This window comes from Bos mutus, chromosome 5 (assembly GCF_027580195.1).
Source record: "Bos mutus isolate GX-2022 chromosome 5, NWIPB_WYAK_1.1, whole genome shotgun sequence".
Classification (NCBI taxonomy): Eukaryota; Metazoa; Chordata; class Mammalia; order Artiodactyla; family Bovidae; genus Bos; species Bos mutus.
The window spans coordinates 61,989,337-62,003,720 of record NC_091621.1 but is presented as its reverse complement, the minus strand read 5'-3'; the positions used below and the strand labels follow the sequence as shown (position 1 = coordinate 62,003,720).

The following is a 14,384-nucleotide window of genomic DNA, read 5'->3' as shown; positions in this document are numbered from 1 at the left end:
TAGCCAAAGCGGTTCCCATAACCCCATGGAGCTTAAAGGAGGATGGGGAAGTCCAACTGCATCATGGGCTAAGAAGGACAAGAGAACTACAATGTTTTTCAATGATCCACCATCATAGAACGATAGCTGCTATGTATACTGGTTTTATTTTCTTATTCTATAGTTCTACTACATTAGACGTTACTAACGCATACCATCTGGTGATCGCCCAAGGAAGGCAGTCTTTGGTGACTATGGCATTCAGTTCTGTGTATTTGGTGCAAACAAGCAAGTGACAGGCATAATAGTGGGAGTGAGTGCTCACCACAGTCTGCATACACAGGTCAATAAGCACATGACTCTGAAGAGCAGAAAGCCTAAATACTTTAAAACTTGGAAGATAATGGTAGCAAATGGATGGCTAATTCTGTTTTTTTAAATCATTTTAGTTTCGGAAAGAAATTTTTGGTATTCTGTTGCAGAAAGTGGATGCCCTTTTAAAATATGGCCATTCCTATACTCTTGATGAAAGTGAAAGAGGAGAGTGAAAAAGTTGGCTTAAAGCTCAACATTCAGAAAACAAAGATCGTGGCATCTGGTCCATCACTTCATGGGAAATAGATGGGGAAACAGTGGAAACAGTGTCAGATTTTATTTTTGGGGGCTCCAAAATCACTGCAGATGGTGACTGCAGCCATGAAATTAAAAGACACTTACTCCTTGGAAGGAAAGTTATGACCAACCTAGATAGCATATTCAAAAGCAGAGACATTACTTTGCCAACAAAGGTCCGTCTAGTCAAGGCTATGGTTTTTCTTGTGGTCATGTATGGATGTGAGAGTTGGACTGTGAAGAAGGCTGAGCACCAAAGAATTGATGTTTTTGAACTGTGGTGTTGGAGAAGTCTCTTGAGAGTCCCTTGGACTGCAAGGAGATCCAACCAGTCCATTCTAAAGAAGATCAGTCTTGGGTGTTCATTGGAAGGACTGATGCAAAAGCTGAAACTCCAATACTTTGGCCACCTCATGCAAAGAGTTGACTCATTGGAAAAGACTCTGATGCTGTGAGGGATTGGGGGCAGGAGGAGAAGGGGACGACAGAGGATGAGATGGCTGGATGGCATCACTGACTCAATGGACATGAGTCTGAGTGAACTCCGGGAGTTGGTGATGGACAGGGAGGCCTGGCCTGCTGCAATTCATGGGGTTGCAAAGTCGGACACCACTGAGTGACTGAACTGAACTAAACTGATACTATTGATTTCTTATTCTGAGGCACAAAGAATACAAAGTGTCGGGGGAAAGTCCATATGTTGCCAATTGAACTATTCAAACTGCATTGCAATTATCTTGGGAAATTCTCTTATCAAAAAATCAACATTTAATAACCCTTTTATTTCAATCCTTATATTCCCCTATATTTTAATTTATAAGTTTGGATCACTCAAGTTAATTAACACAGGGATGAACTAAAACTTGAGAAAGCCACTTAAAGTCACAGAAATAGTTTTTGCTGGGAATGTAAGGAGAATAAATTTATAAATTTCACCTCTCATTCTAAACTTTGTATGAACTTTCTTTGTGTGCCAGTGCCTTTCACTTTGGAAAAGCAGCATCACCTGTCACTCCAGTTTTCTGTCATGTACTCCAAAATTACCTGTCCTGAATAGGTACAAGCAAATTATCAATCAGTCCTTTTAAAATCACTGAGCAAAAAAACACAATCAAGATAAGTATTGCCAACCACTATCTGTATTCTATGAATAAAGCTCTGCATGCACTGTCATTCAAGTGTAACTCATTTATTAATAGATCAGTGCTTTATTTGTTGTATATACAGATGGTCTTATTTCAGTACTGATCACAACAAAACCTTTTCAGTCTTTTTTACAGACTAAATAAAATTAGTTAAGCAGAGAAAACATGTAATCTCTTTTAATCATCCATTTTCATAAAAAAATTAAATTTCATTAAATTATTCTCCCCATATAATTGCTGCACATATGCCAGAAGCTGATTCAGTGGCTTTATCTGATGGTAAAGCAAAATATGGGATTGCCTCAACATAAAATAATAATTACTATTAACACTTATGTATGGGGGAAAAAAAAACCTACAAAAAACTGCAATAGGTTGTTCTGCTTTCTTTTTAAGCATAATTTGGGTTTTACAGTCTTGTTGGCAATGGCATGACCTGTACCTATTTTTGCTCCAGTGGATGCAACTAAGAATGATGCCTCAGACTTCCCACAACAGACAGGAAGCCACCTGCCAGTGCAAGAGACGTGAGTTCGATCCCTGGTCCAGGAAAATCCACATACCGCAGAGCAATCAAGCCCATGTACCGTAACTACTGAGCCCACACTCTAGAGCCCGCAGGCCACAGCTACTAAGCCCGAGTGCCACAGCTACTGAAGCCTAGAGTCTGTGCTCCACAACGAGGAGCCACCACAATGAGAAGCCTGTCTACCATAACAAAGAGGAGCTTCCACTCACTGCAACTAGAGAAAACCCGCACACAGCAGCAGAACCCCGACACAGCCGAAACATAAACAAATACATTTTAACAAAGAATGATGCCTCTATAGTTCCAGTTCTTTTCTCCTCCTGTGATGACAACATTTATAACTTTCACACTGGAAAGTATTAACTGGCAAATATTTCTTAAAACTCAAATAATTTAATCAGAGAGACTCTGAGTATTATTCCTATTATGAATAAGAAACCCACACTTTAATGGTTTCACTCCAGCCTAACAGTCAAAACCGAAGAGACCAGGAGTAAAATTAAAGCTAATTTTCAGGTAGTTAACATCTTACATCATAACTTCTTCGTTGTACTTTACTTGCTTGTGGATTTACCTATCCATCAACATGCATTCATATCTTATATTTTACTGAAGAACTTTCACTAGATGAGGTCACAATGTTATTCTATGAATCAGAATTGTTGTATACACATTGGCTACTTTTATCATTACTTCATATGATTAACATAAAAATACTATGAGGATAATAAAAATTCCAAACTTGAATATAAACAACACCATGCAACTACTATGAAATATTAGCTGAGATGAAGGGACAAAATCAATGTTTATATAACATGCATTGCCTTTAAAATTATTACTAAGGACAGTAATGTGAATATAAACTAGTTTTATTAGTGAAATTTATAAAATATAAGGTAGATAAACTACATCATCTTTGTTCTCCCTTCTACAACTTCTGAACTGCTTATTCATCAGTTATAAATTCCAAGGGCCACTAATGACAGCGTACTTTACCACAGAGTTTGTAAGATGTGTTTATAATATCTACACAATGGCTCCACATTTCTTTACATTTTTCTTTTTTTTTCACTTGAATCTTCTCTTTCCTTAGCAAACTTTTTAAAGAAAAAGGCCTGTGTGTTTATTTGAACAGGTATCGACACTTCATTTACACCTCGAGCATCAGCTTCTCCCCTAAGCTTCAGACTTAGATGTCTACCAGACATCTCTAGGTGGATTTCTGAAAAGAATCACCAGTTTGCTATATCCAGAAGAGAGTGCTTGTATAGTCGACTCCAAACCTCGTCCACCCCCGAGGATTCCCATCTCATTACATCACATTGATCCAATTGTTCAGGTCCAAATGTAAGAATCCGTTGAGACTTCTCTCATTGATATACTCTGTATGTCAATTCCCACTGTCTTTATTCTCAAAACCATATATATTGAATCTGACAACTCCCTACAACTTGCACTGTCGCCACCTTCATCCGGGCTGCCATCATCTCATCTCCTGAACTGCTCATTACCTTATGACTGATCTCTTTGTTTCTACTCTTGCACAGACCCATGTATTCTCAGCAGTCAGAAAAACATTTTTAAAAAGCTGAGCAGGTGAGGTCAAAATGCTCCAAGGGCTTCCTATCATGCTTAGGATAGAATCCAGTGTTCTAACCATGGCCTGTAAGGCCTTGTGTTTCCTGCTCCCTAGCCCAGGGGCGGGGAAGCCTGGCGGGCTGACGTCTATGGGGTCGCACAGAGTCAGACACGACTGAAGCGACTTAGCAGCAGCAGCTGCCTCTAGGAAGCCTACCTTTCTTATTTCACTGAAGGCATAGCTGGCTTTTGGACTGTTGTGTCCATGGATTAAGATAATTCTTGTCTCTGGGTTTTTTCACTTGTGGTTTGCTCTACTTGGAACACTATCCCCTCCAATACCTGTGTGATGTGTTCCATGACTTAAGTTATATTCTGACCACTCTAATTTAAGAGTCCTACCCGTACTCCCCTAATCCTGCTTCATTTCTCTCCATAGTGCCATTTTCTGACATTGTATTATATATTTATTAATCATCATTCTTGCACTGGAATTTAAGTTCCGTAAAAGTAGAGACTTTACATGGATCACAAGCCAAATTCCCAGTGAGCAGAGACATATATTTAATGGATACTATTCTTTACTTAATTCTGTAGAAAGTAGAAAGGGGACAGAATAAGATGAAAAGTCAGCCACCAAATCACAGGGGAGTAGCACTCTGTGAAGGAAGAAAGGAGTGTATAGGGGATGTAGCCTTAGTCTACAGAGGGACTGCAGGAGGCTCATGGGGTTCTATGTATCTTATACCTTTCCCACTGAGCAGTGGATGGCCGAGAATTCATACACTTGGAGAAATTTTCTTTTAGTCTTTGGTACAATTCACAGATTAAAATTTAGAGATAGAATTATGGCTACTTCCTTAAACTGCATTCACTGTAAACACAAATTAAGTAGTTAACAACCTCACATAGTAAAGATTTAGCACACACACACACACACAAAAGATTTAGCACAAGCACTGTCTAAGTAAAATCCTAGCAAAATTCAAATATTAACCTCATTGGGTAGGCATGGCTTAAATATGCAGTGAGACATTTTAATGTCACATGAGGCTTTCTACTTAATGACAACTCAGAAACTAGCGCTGTTCAGGCAGAGAACATGCATTAAGCACAAGTACAGTCGCAAAGTGGAAGGCTGAGGACTTCCTTCATGGTACAGTGGATAAGAGTCTGCCTGCCAATGCAGGGGATGCAGGTTCAATCCCCAGTTTGGGAAGATCCCACATGCTATGGAGCAACGAAGCCCATGTGCCACTACGGGCTGGCGCACAAGAGCCTGTGAGTCACAACCACTGAGCCTGCGTGCCATGATTACTGGAGCCTGCACTCTCTAAGGCCCGCGAGCAGAACTTGTGAAACTTGTGCCACAGCTGCTGAAGCCCACAGCGGGCAGCAAGTCACACTACTGAGCCCTTGTCTGCAACTACTGAAGCCAGCACCCTTAGAACTTACGTTTCACAACAAGAGAAGTCACTACAGACAAGAGAAGCCCGCAAACCACAGCTAGAATAGAGCCCGCTCTCCACAACTAGAGAAAGTCCACCAGCAGCAAAGACTCAGTGCAGCCAAAAATAAATATATAAATAATACATAAATATAGCAATGCATTTATGTAAAAAAAAATTTTTTTTTAAAGAGGAAGGTTGATACAAGCATCTCTGAGAGATGCATGCCCTCTGCTACACAGACCCTCTTGGCAGCCATTGGGTTCAACTGACTTTGGAAAGGATGACAGTACGTAATTTACTATTGAGGACTTCGGGCAGGATAAATAATGCTGGATATATGCACTTTAGGTGCTAATTAAATGCAGAAGAGGGATGGGCTTACTGAAGAAAGCATTGTAGAGTATATACCTTAAGTGAACTATCTTATAACCAGTGAAATTCATTAACTGACTAGTCAATTTCACCACAAATTAATAAAGAAAATTCAAACAGTCATTTTGAACACACTTATTCTACCTCAGGCTTTTTGAAACCATTAACAGGAAAGCATTACAAAGATTTGTTGAAGAGCATATCAGCCTGTGCCCATTACTTCACTAGACAGTAATTTTCAAATAAATATAACTTTAGTCAGTAGTGAGTTACTCTTTCAGATTTACCTGAGAAAGATTTAGTCAGTGTTCTTTTAAGAAACGCTCAGTCCCCATTAATGACGACTACTTCTACCTGAATTTCCAGACGACTTCAAGTGACTACTAAAAAGTTTAGACTACGTGTCAGAGTCACCCACTGAAGTAGTCACTTCACGGGTACCATAAGCTCAACATTTGGTTTTACATGAATTCAAAAATCCTAACTGAATCTAATTTTGGAATTTAGCAGACTAAATTATATTTTATCATCTGTCTAAGTGGTTACAAACAGAAAGCTTAAGATGCAGTTACATTCTTAACTAGTTCAACTGTGTGTGTGGAAAAGACATGCTTTCTATTCAGAAGGCATAGAGAAGAATATAGTTATAAAAATATTAGTCCCATACCTCTCGAATAGCAGTACAAAACTCACTCTGAAGCACTTTTTTGAGGGATTGTAGCTTGTGCACTGGTACTTCTCCAGATTCCTGCAGTTTTTCCAGTAATTCAATTGCTCTGGCAACATCTGAATGAAAAAAAAATAAATCAAAATGGAGAGAGACATGGAGTAAACTGTATCTTATCAAAAAGTACCATTATTCCAATTAAACAGTGACTATGAAAAGTAAGTGGAATTTATTGCAAAATCAGAATTTACAATTTGTAGTCTTTTGATCTCGTCTTTTGATCTCATCTTTTGGTAAAAGGTCATTTAAATCTATTCCACACCATTTGTCACATAATACATCTTCCTCAATGGTATTTCTCATATGTTATTTCTGTTACACAAATTAGTCTGAATATTCTTTCAAAAAAGAGAGAGCAGGAAGCAGGTCTTTTGTATATTCTGATACCCCAATAACGAAATGAGTTCTGTCCATTTTACCTCTGAGAGGCTTTTTTTCAGTTTTTCTTTTCTCATTCCAAATTTATCAAACCTGCATTTTTACATTTATTAGTATGATGATCTGATTTATGTGCATCTTCTCTACAATCTATAATCTCCTTGAGGGTAAGAATTTAATTGGGCTTATTCACCACTGCATCCTCAGAGTCTGGTGTAAAACAGTAAATAAATACTTCATATTTATGAATGAATGAACGAGCTCTCTCCATTTTACTGCCATTGCATTAATGCAGACCCTCAACATCATTTGTCCTCTGTCCAGCTGGAATCATTTATTCTCTTCCAGCCACTTCATATGATCCATAAAGTTATCTTATGAAAATAAAAATCTGATCATATACCCACCTAGCCGTCTCTTAGCACCAAATATGTTTTTGAACAACAATTAGCTTAAATGCTTCTCTTTCACCTGATGATATATAACAAGAAACACAGTCGTTTATAACCATAGCTTTAAAATTCCCAGGACGGTTTTGTACTGTCAAGAGAAAATGATAAGATGAAGGCCATTTAAAAAATATTTACAGTGATCTCTTCTACCTCTGTTGCTGTGGCCAGTAACTCACTGAAAAGACACTGAGACGTTACATACAGAGATTTTCAATTCCTACGTGATTAACTCCAGGAAGTACCCATATCCCTGCCATCAGATTATTAATTAAATAAATAATTCAGCCATCCATCCATCACTTTGTATACCTGGCACTAAGACTGACAAGAATAATAAGACATGCTTCTTTTCTGAACACACAGTCAGATGAGGGGAAAAAACATAACAGTATAGTCACCCATAATAAGACTGAAAGTGAAAGTTGCTCAGTCGTGTCTGACTCTCTGCGACCCCATGGACTACACAGTCCGTGGAATTGTCTAGGCCAGAATACTGGAGTGGGTAGCCTTTCCCTTCTCCAGGGGATCTACCCAACCCAGGGATTGAACCCAAGTCTCCTGCATTGCAGGCATATTCTTTACCAGCTGAGCCACAAGGGAAGCCCAAGAATACTGGAGTGGGTAGCCTATCCTTTCTCCAGGGGATCTTTCCAACCCAGGAATCAAACTGGGGTCTCTTGCATTGCAGGCAGATTCTTTATCAACTGAGCTATCAGGGGGAGCATTGCTACCACCTAAAAATTCAGGTGGGGTTGGCATAGGTTTATGTATGTAATCAAAGACAAGAACCAAAAAGTAACTTTAATGAAGACTCCCTTGAAGTATTGCCAATTGTGGCCCAAGGAAGCACAAATCATGAAATTAGTAAGACACTGTCAGTTTCAAAAATCTGTCTTTTTGTACATTAACTGAAAGTCAATATAGTCTGTTGGACAAATAAGATACCAAGCTAAGAACTGTATGCACTTCTAACTACATGAAAGACTCTCTAGATTCCAATAGGTACTTGGAACTCTCAACATGTTTAAAACTGTTCTTGTTGTATTTTTTCCTGAAAGTAGCTCTTCTCTTAACACTCTGTATTTCCATTAATAGCATCTCCACCCAGCCATATTTCCATTCGCAGCATCTCCACCCAGCCTGTCTTCCAAGCTAGACCATGGCATCATCTTTTACATTCACCCCCACATGTAATTAGTCAGCAAGTGCTATGGGTTCAATCTCAGAATGCCTTTTGAATGGAAACCCTGTGCTTTATTGCTTCAGGGAAGCCTTTATTATTTTTCACCTAGGGACTAGAATATCTCCTAATGTTCTTTAATGGCTTTTCTTTTTCAGTCCACTCCTGTAGAGTGATAAACCTCATTATTATACTCCCCTGCATAAAACCTACTTCTGGCTTCCTGTTGCACAGGGTGAAGTTCAGACCATTTAGGAATACATGCAAAGCCCTTAACAATCAACGTCTTCTGACTCATCTCTAAAAACCTCCTCCTGCCGAACCTATACATTGATTATCCAAAGTTTTTGCTATTCTAGAACACAACACAGTATATCATGTCTCTGTGATTTTGAACATATCATCCCCTGTTCCTGGAATGCAATAATTTATTCATCCAGTAGTGCCAGGCATGAGAGACACTGGCAATAGAGACCACCGGTTGCTCTTGCTTTCATGGCATTCACAGGTCTGAAGGATCACAGATACCTAATAAAGTGGGCATGAGCTATAAAAGCAGCTGTATAGGCTAGTACACGGATGTCTAACCAGGACATGTATCATCATCCAGGAGGTCAGTGAGGGGCTCTTTGTGAAAATAACAGCTAAGCGGAGCCCTGGGTAGGAGGTACAGAGGAGGAAAAGGAGAAAAAATTCCAGGCAAACAAACACAGACTACTGAAGTTTTATCAAGAGAGTGTGGGGCATTCAAAGAACTGAGAGTTTAATGTGATCGAAGTTGAAACCAGGTCAAGAGTAGCAAGAAATGCAGTAGAGAGGAATCGCATCATGGAGGGTGTGACAGGTCACGCAGGGAAGACTTGGCCTAGATAGTCTCTCCTTAGACGTGTCTTCCCTGACTCTCCAAGGCAGATTTAGTTGCTATCATTTGGTATTCCCACAGTCCTTTGTTCACTTATCCATTGTAATAATTACCACTCTCTGCTATAGCTCTTTTTGTATGTATGTCTCCCTCCTTCACCCTGCAAATACATAAGATTTTTGAGAGGTCAGGAGCAGTGTATTATTTATCATCGTATCCACAGTTCAATGAAGAGTCCTTGACAAATACTGGGTGTTTATATTTGTTGAATGAATGATAGATTAGTTGATGAGACTAGAAAAGAAGGGGGTCAAGGCCTATGTCTAGGTGGACATATAACTAACTTCTCATGAGAATAAGCCTCCAGATCACTATCGGCTTTGGTCAAGACTGGGTTGGGTCTGATGTGCAGGAAGGATGAAAGCCTGAATGTGTAGGCTAAAGGGTATCAAGTGACTGAACTGGAAATTCAGAAAGCTGAAAATGACTATTTAGGAGTTCTTATCTTGTGCTGCACTTTGAAATTACCTGGGGTACATTTAGAAATTATTTATTTTCCCCTCAGTTTCATTGAGACATAGTTGACACAGAACATTGTGTTAGCTTAAGTGTACAACATAATTATTTGATATATGTATATTGCAAAATGATTGCCACAATAAGTTTTTAATTCCTGAGACTCACCCCAAATGAATTAAACCAGAATATATGGTATAGTGGTTCTCAATCCTGGCTTCAGACTGGAACCACATGGAGAGCTTTGACAACCATGGATGCCTAGGTCTCACAGAGAGATTCCAGTGTGACTGGCAGAGGGTGGGGCCTGAGCAAGGGCTTTTGGAAGCCTTCAAGGTGATGCCAATGGTTGATAAAAGCCATGTTTGAGAACCCCTGGTTTAGTTGGCACGGGTGTTTTTATAGCCCTATGTGATTCAAATGTGCATGTTGAGAACCTCTGCTAGAAATGAATGGTGCCTAAGTATCACCTGGGGAAATGTATTAAAATATAGGTTCTTGACATCCCCCCCCAACTGCCACTTGAGGGACATTGACTAAGGAGGCATGAGGATAAGGCTCAGGAATTTTAAAATTATTCAAGTGATTTTTTTTTTTAGTTTTAGCTTTATAAAAAAATTTATTAGTGCATGGTTGATTTAAAATGTTGTATTAGTTTCTGCTGTACAGCAAAGTGAATCAGTTACACATAAACATATATCCACTCCAAGATTCTTTTCCCATATAGGTAATTACTGCGTATTAAGTAGAGTTCCCTGTGCTACACAGTAGGTTCTTATCAGTTACCTGTTTTCTGTGGAGTAGTGTGTATATGTCAATCCCAAGATTCAAGTGATTCTAAAGTGGTCTCACAGATCCTGTTTCAAAGATATATGAACGATAGTTCAGGTTTCCTTTCATCCCAGCATTCCCAAAACTCCTGCACTTTCTATTATTCTTTGACACCCTATATAACAGGATACTGAATGGGATTCTTTTGAGAGTCTGGGATTATTGATAAAAGTCCATAAATGAAAGTAAGTAGTATCAAGTATCTACCCTATTCTGCAACAGTGCTCCTAGCAAAGGCTGGTCACCCTGACCTCTGTGGAGTCATAAAGTCAGCCTGCTCCCCAAACTTGTATAATTGTATTCACAATCTCTACGTATGGGATTCGGTCATCAGGTTCTTTAAGATTCCAGATGATTCCTGTGACCATTCAAAATTGAGAAGTACTGTTCAAAAATGAGCTATCAAAGAAACTAGTCACCCTTCACTCCACCAAAAATTACTAAAAGCTGGGCCAGTTCTGTTACATTATACCATAGGCCTTTTCCAGTACGTATGAAGAGGTAACTGTGAGATGAAAAAAAAAAAGTATGAAGAATTGTTGACTCATTAATTTTGGACAAAATATTAGGTCTTCTCTCCAATGAGCCAAGCAAGGAGTGCTCCTGCAGGCATTGGGGGTCGCCTGCAGAGGGAGACAACCGCTTTCCTGGTCGTTCAGGTGATCTGCTTGCCCCTGCGGAGACGTGGCGAGCACTGGCATCAGAGCCAACTCGCTGGCACCCACCCAGCGAGTCTAGCAATGTGAGGTCATGGGGTTATACGGCAGTAGGTAAAAGCCAAAAGAAGCCCCAAGACTAAGAATGGCAGAGATCGGGTCCTTGCAGCCTAGGTCTGACTGGTGCTGCAAAGATGTGGTGAGTGACAAATTGGATGTTAAAATGCAGTTTAAATGGAGTTTAAAATTAACTCTGATTCCCTTTAGCTCTATAAATGTACCAGAAACCTGCAAGACCCAAGATCTATAAGGAAGTCAAATAAACCTTTCAATAAGTGAAATAATTGTTCTTAAAACAACTACAATAAATTGTGTGTAGTTTATTTACAAGTCCCTTTAAGGTTCTTGCTGAGAACTTCCTTACATTCACTTTATGAAATTTTCTACAAAATCTGGTTACTAACACAGAAGTCTGGGTTTACCAGGATAGCTCACATTGGAAGGAATATTAGAAAAGGACTGGGGAGGCTGCTTGATAAACACTAAGCAAGCAAGGAGATCTCAGAAGTTTTTCCTGAAATGAACTCCTCCTCTCGTCTACCAACTCTCAGGTGCACACCTCCATTGTCTATCCTATTATCTAAGCACAGTACTTGGGCATTGCCTTTGCCCCTCCTCACTCTCCTTCACACTCTGGATCCCATTAATCTCACTTCAAAAAGCAACCATAACGATAAACCTTTATGTAATGTCTATGGAGTAGGAGTCATTACTAGCCAAGAGCTTTCCATCTCTTTACCCACTGTATCCTTCTAACAACCTTGTGTGCTGCATGCTTGCTAAGTCACTTCAGTCATGTCTGACTCTTTATGACCCCATGGACTGCAGCCTGCCAGACTCCTCTGTCCATGGGATTCTCCAAACAAGAATACTAGAGTGGGCTTCCATGTCCTCTTCCAGGGGATCTTCCAAACCCAGGAACTGAACCCTGTCTTTTATGTCTCCTGCATTGGTAGAAGGGTTCTTTATCACTGAGCCACCTGGAAAGCCCGTAACAACCTTGCTGCTGCTGCTGCTGCTGCTAAGTCGCTTCAGTTGTGTCCGACTCTGTGTGACCCCACAGACAGCAGCCCACCAGGCTCCCCCGTCCCTGGGATTCTCCAGGCAAGAATACTGGAGTGGGTTGCCATTTCCTTCTCCACATAACAACTTTACGTGGTAGTAAATATCCACATTTTACAATGAGAACATTGAGGCTTATAGTGATATTAAGTATTTCATTAACAAATAGGAGACCTGGGTTTGGAGTCAGGATCTAAGTGATTCCAGACCCTGTGCCCTTTATTTTTATTCCAGTAATAGATTTTCTTTTAGAGGCTTTTTCCTTCAACATTCAATACTTTTATAATAGCCCTGTGTCCTGCAGGCTTTCTTGGTCAGAGGCTGAGCTCCTATTTTCCCTTTCTCAATAAAAACTAACCTCTAATTCATTTACCAGTATACCTCTCTCAAGGAATATTCAGTGATCATCAAAATTATCTGGAGAGCTTTTATTTAATTCATTTATTTATTTTGGCTTACGGGATCTTAGATCCCTGACCAGGGACTGAACCCAGGTCCTGACAATGAAAACACTGAGTTCTAACCACTGAACTTCCAGGAATTCCCTGGAGAGCTTTTCAATGAGAGGGAAGAATTTTTATCAGCCTTTGCTACCCACTGGAATCACCTGCAGGAACTGAAAATAAACAAACATACAAACAAAAACCAGATACATAGATCCTAGCTACATATTATTTCTGATTTCATTGTTCTCAGGTATGGCCTGGGCATCAGAATCTTCAGAGCTCCCCAGTGATATAATGTGTGGCTGTGTTGAGAATCACTGATATGTCCTCTAAGGTGCACCCTATGGGTTCTAAAAACAATGTTACTTATAATACTAATTGCTGTCATGTATAGACTTTGGTATAGCATGAATGTTCAACATTTTCCTTCTCTGAGCACTATGAGGTACGTAATATTATCTCCATTTTACAGGAAAGGAAACTGAGACCCATAGAGTTAAAATTACTTCTCTGGAGAAAGAGCTAGTAAGTTGTCAAGTTAGGATTTGAATCCTGGCAGTATGGCTCTAGAATCTGGACTACATTTAAGACATGGCTCAGGAAAGCATATTCTTAAAATCATTCCCAGCACTTCTTATCCAAGCCTGTTAACAGAGATTAAGCTAATCTGATCAATAAATCCTTGCTTGGGACTGAAATCAGTGGTTCTCAAATTTTAGTCAACAACAACAAAAAATTAACCTTGTACCATTTATTAAAAATTAAGATTTTTTTTTTTTTTAAAGAGACTGACAGGGAAGCCTTGAAATTTTCTCTTTTAGTAGTCATCGTGGGTGGTGCTGATGCAGGCAGTGGTCCACAAATGCACTGTGTAGGTTAATGATAGTTTAATATGTGATCCAGAAAAAGGTGAGCTAAAGACCATCATTCACTTTTATTTGCCTTACTTAGATCATCTTATAAAATCCTCAAAAACATGTATAAGGATTACTTACTACTGTCCTCATTGAATAGTTAAAGAAATATTTTAAAAAATAGCTAAGGCTGAGAAAGAAAAATTATCTGGCTCAAGGCTACACAGCTAGGAAATGGTAGAATCAGGATTCAAGATCAGATGCGTCTGACTCCAGTGCCCATGCTTACTTATTTTTCTATCCTGCCATTAAAAAGGATTAGAAATAAAACAATAAAGGTATTGCAAATTTATTTTTTTAAATACAGCATCATTGCAAACTAAGGCAAACAGACATAACACTGCTCAAAGTCCTGGAAGATAACCCTTCAATACATTACAGTATATCAATGTATTCTTGCCTTGAGAACCCCATGAATAGTATGAAAAGGCAAAAAGATAGGATACTGAAAGATGGAACTCCCCAGGTCAGTAGGAGCCCAATATACTGCTGGAAGTCAGTGGAGAAATAACTCCAGAAAGAATACAGAGACAGAGCAAAAGCAAAAACAACACCCATTTGTGGATGTGACTGGTGATGGAAGCAAGGTCTGATGCTGTAAATGGCAATAGTGCATAGGAACCTGGAATGT

The 14,384-nt window shown here is 39.4% G+C and overlaps 1 protein-coding gene across 1 annotated transcript in view; it reads right to left on the bottom strand.

Moving 5' to 3' along the window:
• The window catches only part of LIN7A (lin-7 homolog A, crumbs cell polarity complex component), a 162,817-nt gene that overhangs the window by 96,907 nt on the left and 51,526 nt on the right, over positions 1–14,384 (bottom strand). Inside the window, exon 2 of the mRNA XM_070370011.1 lies at positions 6,337–6,455. Within this exon, the coding sequence (XP_070226112.1) occupies positions 6,337–6,455 (119 nt within the window). The remainder of the gene's footprint in view (positions 1–6,336; positions 6,456–14,384) is intronic.